The 4,880-nt window shown below is 53.0% G+C and overlaps 1 protein-coding gene across 1 annotated transcript; it reads right to left on the bottom strand.

Annotated features, from left to right (window-relative positions):
- Positions 1-1,011: 1,011 nt before the first annotated feature.
- ACKR1 (atypical chemokine receptor 1 (Duffy blood group)) lies at positions 1,012-4,136 on the bottom strand. The gene is made up of 3 exons (XM_003892886.2): positions 3,886-4,136; positions 2,530-2,597; positions 1,012-2,051 (listed from the first exon to the last, which is right to left on the bottom strand). Exons 1-3 carry the CDS (start codon positions 4,016-4,018, stop codon positions 1,062-1,064), a joined length of 1,191 nt encoding a protein of 396 aa, XP_003892935.2. The 5' UTR covers positions 4,019-4,136; the 3' UTR covers positions 1,012-1,061.
- Positions 4,137-4,880: the final 744 nt, after the last annotated feature.

Genomic DNA, 4,880 nt, shown 5'->3' with positions numbered 1-4,880 from the left:
GGTGGAAGGAAAGATGTATGTGGGAAATAAAGGTTTATTTCAAAAGCTGAGAATTTGAAAGGGAAATTCGGGGAATGCCAAGCAGAAGATGAATCAGATCAGGGCCTCCCCCTTCAAGTTTCTCCACCCTTCACAACTTCTTGATCTTTTCTTCCCTCCACACATCCTACACAGAAAAGACTAGGCTTAAAAACCAGGGTAAAGAAAACTCATTTGGGTAAGGAGTGAGTCATAAATCCCGATTCTATATCCTGTGAGCAGGGATGGGTGCAGAATTGAGTGGGGGTTTGGGTCCTGAGAAAACTCAGTGCACACACACAGGTGTGCGCAGTTCAGGTGCTGACAGAGATGCAAGCTCGTGGGTGGACATATGTTTTTACATGCATACATCTAACATAAAGGTAGGTTCTAACAGATCGAGAAACAGATGTACACACACACACACACACACACACACACACACGTGTGCGCACATTCAGGTCATGCTGAGGAACCTGGGAGAGATGACTCCCAGGAGTGACTTTTTAAATTATCTTAATATGTTCTCTGAACTGAGTAACACTCCCTGGGATGCTTCTTTCACCTTCCCCACCACCGTCCTAATCACTAAACAAAGCCAGAGAGGAGACAGAAGACAGAGAGAGGCTGGGCAGGTCGGACAGGGGGAGGTGGTATTGCTCTGGGCTTTGTCATCACTCTTCCCTGTTTATCTCTCAGTTTTGGTTCCTATTCCATTTGCTTCCTGGAACAGCTTTTCTTCCAGTTAAGCCATCCCTTTTGGGTTTTCTTGGTTTAACAACTCCCCTCATGCTCTGGTTCCTCTTCTCTTCTCCCTTGAGATGACAGTGACCCCACACCTCAAGAGAACATCTGTGTACCCTGAGGATGTTTATTCATCATTCACCTTCTCCCCAGGCCAGCTATAGAAACAGACACTGGCAAGAAAGTCTGACATAAAAATGTCTCTCTCTTCATTCTCCTTCTCCCCAGACAAAATAAGAAACCACCCGCTTCACAAAGGCAGTGTAGACTTTAATTCAGGTTGACAGGTGGGAAGAGAACTAGGATTTGCTTCCAAGGGTGTCCAGATGAGAAGACCATCCTTCAGGGAGGGGCAGAGAGGGCAAGAGGGTGCGGGTGGCCTGGTGGCAGAATAGGGCGAGGAGCAGGGGCGTAGCCACACAGTGCAAAATTGCCAAGGCTTCTGCCAGGTTCAGCAGCAGATCCAGAGCCTGCTGGGCCAGACATGTTGACAACAGCAACAGCTTGGACCTCACCAGGAAATCCAGTCCCAGAACCACCCCATGAGGCCACCAGAAAATAAACCAGGCCCACAAGATATTCATCCAGGGGCCTGGCCCCATACCCAATGCCTTCTTCAGCCCCTTGGCTCCAAACAAACCCAGTGGCAACAAGACAAAGATGGCAAGACAGGCTACAGCGTGTGTAGCCTGCAAAGCCTTCAGCTCCATGCTGTATACCGGAGTGCAGAGTCCACCAGAAGCGCCACTGGCCAAGGTGATAGGCAGTGTCAGTAGGGCCGCCACTCCCCACAGGCCCACAGAAAGCCCCAGGGTGAGGCCTGGGACCTGGCCTGCACCCAGTTTGGGGCCCAGGGAGGCATGGCACCCTAGCAGCAAAGCCTGGGCAAAGGCTGAACCATACCAGACACAGTAGCCCAGGCTACATAGGGCGGAGCTGCGGGTGTTACCTAGCCCTGGTGCCAAGATGGGCACCACAATGCTGAAGAGAGCACTGCCCACAGCCAGCTGCGCCAGGACAGGCCAGCCAGGGCAGAGCTGCCAGTGGAAGAGAGGTCTGAAAAACATGAAGAGGACAATGCCGCTAGCTAGGATGCCCAGGACACTGACGAGGATGAAGAAGGGCAGTGCAGAGTCATCCAGCAGGTTACAGGAGTGGCAGGGGGCAGCTGCTTCCAGGTTGGCATCGTAGTCTACATCTGGGAAGGAATCATTCCCATCATAGGAAAAATTCCATAAATCTTCACTGTTCAGCTGACTTGAGTTCTGAGTTGAGGGGGAGAGTTCCGCCTGGAGGACATACCCAGAGGAGGCCATCAGAGTAACCCCGGAAGAGTATCCTAGGAACTGAGGGGCAGGTGGGAGGGGAGGACAGAGAGAAAGGTCGGGTGGGAGAATAAGGTCTCTGCAGGAGTCAGATGCAGTACGGACAGTGGGAAAGGACAAAGCAGGGAGCCTGAAGATCCGGAGCAGGAACAGTCCTGGGGAAGCCAGGGCAGCTGGGGCTGGAGGAGCAGTGCAAGGTCAGAAGGGAAGGCACCAAGGGACCAAGATGGAACTGACTCAAAGGCAAAGGGAGGGACACAAGAGGGAGCCAGGAGACTAGCATAGGAAGGAGAGAAGGAAAACTACCTTAAAGGAAGAGGAAAAAGAGGGAAGGGAGAAAAGATGAGGAGGAAAAGGAAGAGATATAAAGACTGAGGAGCAAACAGCAGGGGAAATGAGGGGCATAGGGGTAACGGACTGTGGGGCCTGGCCCCATACTCACCGGGTGCAGACAGTTCCCCATGGCACCGTTTGGTTCACAGACAGAAGGGCTGGGACGGCTGTCAGCGCCTGTGCTTCCAAGATAAGAGCCAAGGACTAATGAGGGCCATCAGGTTCCGGGCAGGGACAGGGGGCATCAGGAAGCCTCACCCCACGCCCACTGCCTGCACAAGCCTCAGGTCTATGGGGGGCACTGGCCTCGGGGCTTCCTGTTTTGAGGTTGGATTTGACTGGTTGGGACTGCACGCAGGAAAAAGGTGGAGACCAGAAAGTGGGCATTTTACCGAAGTGGAAAAGGAGATTGAGAAACCAGGGGGTTTTCCACCAAGTAGAGACTCTTCAAGCACAAGGAAGGAAAAGAGGGGGGCTGGGTGACTTGTGAAGCAGAGATAAGGGAGGTGCTGGGAAATTGGAGTGGAAAGGCGGCTGACTCTCACTGCTCCTCCATCCCCTTGAACTTGATCCAAGGAAAGGCAGTTCAAGAGCCATGTGTTTGGGGGAAAGGTGGTGGTGGTCGAATCCGTCCCACCTGAGGGGTGTGTGCATGTGGGTGTGGGCTCTTTGTGTGTGCTGATCTCTGTGTACGTTTGCTGTGTATCAGTGTGCACATATCTGTATGTGAGGGGCTTGGCGGGTGTCTGGGTGTGTCTGGCTATCTCTAGGTCTGGGTGTTTCAGTGTGAGAGTGGGAAGGCTGGGGTGGCTGTCGAGGCTGCCTAATGAAGCCATTTCAGGGAGCTATTGGGTGTGTGCCTAGCCACCTATAGGCTCGGTGCATGCCTCTTGCATAAGAAGTGGAATACATGGTCTGACAAGTTAAAGTAGGCTCTAGGGGACAATGGGACAGCATATTTTAAAATGGGACCATTGCCCACAGGGTGATCTCTATTCATATTTCTATTGAGGGACATAAAGTCTCTGGAACTGCTTCATTGGTCAGGCATCTTAGCAATATGTAAAGTTTCTCACTGAGGGGCAGAGGTGGCCAGCAGAGAGAAAGAGCATCTACCCTGCAAGCAGGCTGATTCTCCTAAGCCCATTTCACTTCTTTTTAGTGGCCTCTTCCCCCTACCTCCCCGCCTCAGCTGTTTCCCCAGGATCTTCACTGTTTCATCACCCCTCTCTGCTTTTATTTCCTCAGTTGGGGAGACATAGTGGGGGCATTGGGAATGGTGAGCCGTGGCGTGTCCAAGTCAGAGCAATGAGATAGAAAGGGCTGGTTAGGGGACACTGTTTCATTTGTCCAAAACAGCATCGGCTGCTTCATCCCCGGTGTTGTTAAGGACCTTCTGTCCCATTCAGGTAGGGCTTCCTAAGGGGCCAAGCACCTCAGACCCAAGGTGCAGAAGGATGGGTACCTCGTAGAGATTTCCCCCTTTTCTCCCCAGACACTAGCTCAAGTTTCAGGCTCAACATGAAGGGGCTGGAAAGTGAGTTTTGTCTGGTGGTGTCTGGTGATGCTCTCCAGGGTGGGGTTGATGGTGTCTCCATCGCCGTCTCAACATTCTCCAGCAATGCCTGGCAGAGGGTGGGGGGAAGCAGTCAGATGCCCCCCAAGACACTCTCCAGAAAGGAAGGGCTTAGCAAAAGGAGGTGAACACACTTCTCTCCCTTGGAGAGTTATATTGTTGCTGTACATAGATATCCTTGAAAGTGGCCTGGCAAGGGACACACCACCTTTTGAGGCACCAGGCACCACGTGCAAGGGGTATGGGAAGAAGACCCTCACATACACACATCCCAGCAGCAGCAAGAGGAGCAGAAAGGAGGCAGCTGAACGACACGGATAATCCAGATATATTGAGGGTGGCCCCTCTGAGATTAGCACAGGAGAGTTAGAAAGATTATAAAGATACACGGTCCCCTCCCTGCTCCCTTCCCCACCCCCCACCTTGGACAGACACACACAGCACAATAGCCCCTCTCCCTCCCACCCCCCGTACAAATATGGCTTCTGTGTAATATGGACAGAGTGGTTCAGCTTGAAGAGGAAAAGTCATTTTCCCAAAAGCAGGTGCTGGGAGACAAAAAGCTCGACAGGCCTGGGGCCCCAGGGCCCCCTTGCTGTTGTAAGAGGAGTAGGCCCTGGCTTAGGTGAGGGGCTGCCTGTGGTGCCCAGGGCCCTAACCAGCGGCTGGAAGATTCAAAACGGTATTACCTGAACTGAAGGGGGTGGGCAGACCTGCTAGATGGCAGCTGCCCCTTTTTGCATGCCCGTTGTCAGAGCAGGGAGGAAAAGCTGGCAGAGGGTGGGAGCGATGCCAAGGGCATCCTGGATCTGAGGCGGGGCAGTCTGGCCAGGACAGGGAGAACCAGGAACCTCATCTCCACGGCAACCAGCTGGGGCCATGAG

This window comes from Papio anubis, chromosome 1 (genome assembly GCF_008728515.1).
Source record: "Papio anubis isolate 15944 chromosome 1, Panubis1.0, whole genome shotgun sequence".
NCBI classification, from domain to species: domain Eukaryota; kingdom Metazoa; phylum Chordata; class Mammalia; order Primates; family Cercopithecidae; genus Papio; species Papio anubis.
Note: the sequence above shows the minus strand (reverse complement) of the source record. Positions and strands in the feature narration are given on the sequence as shown.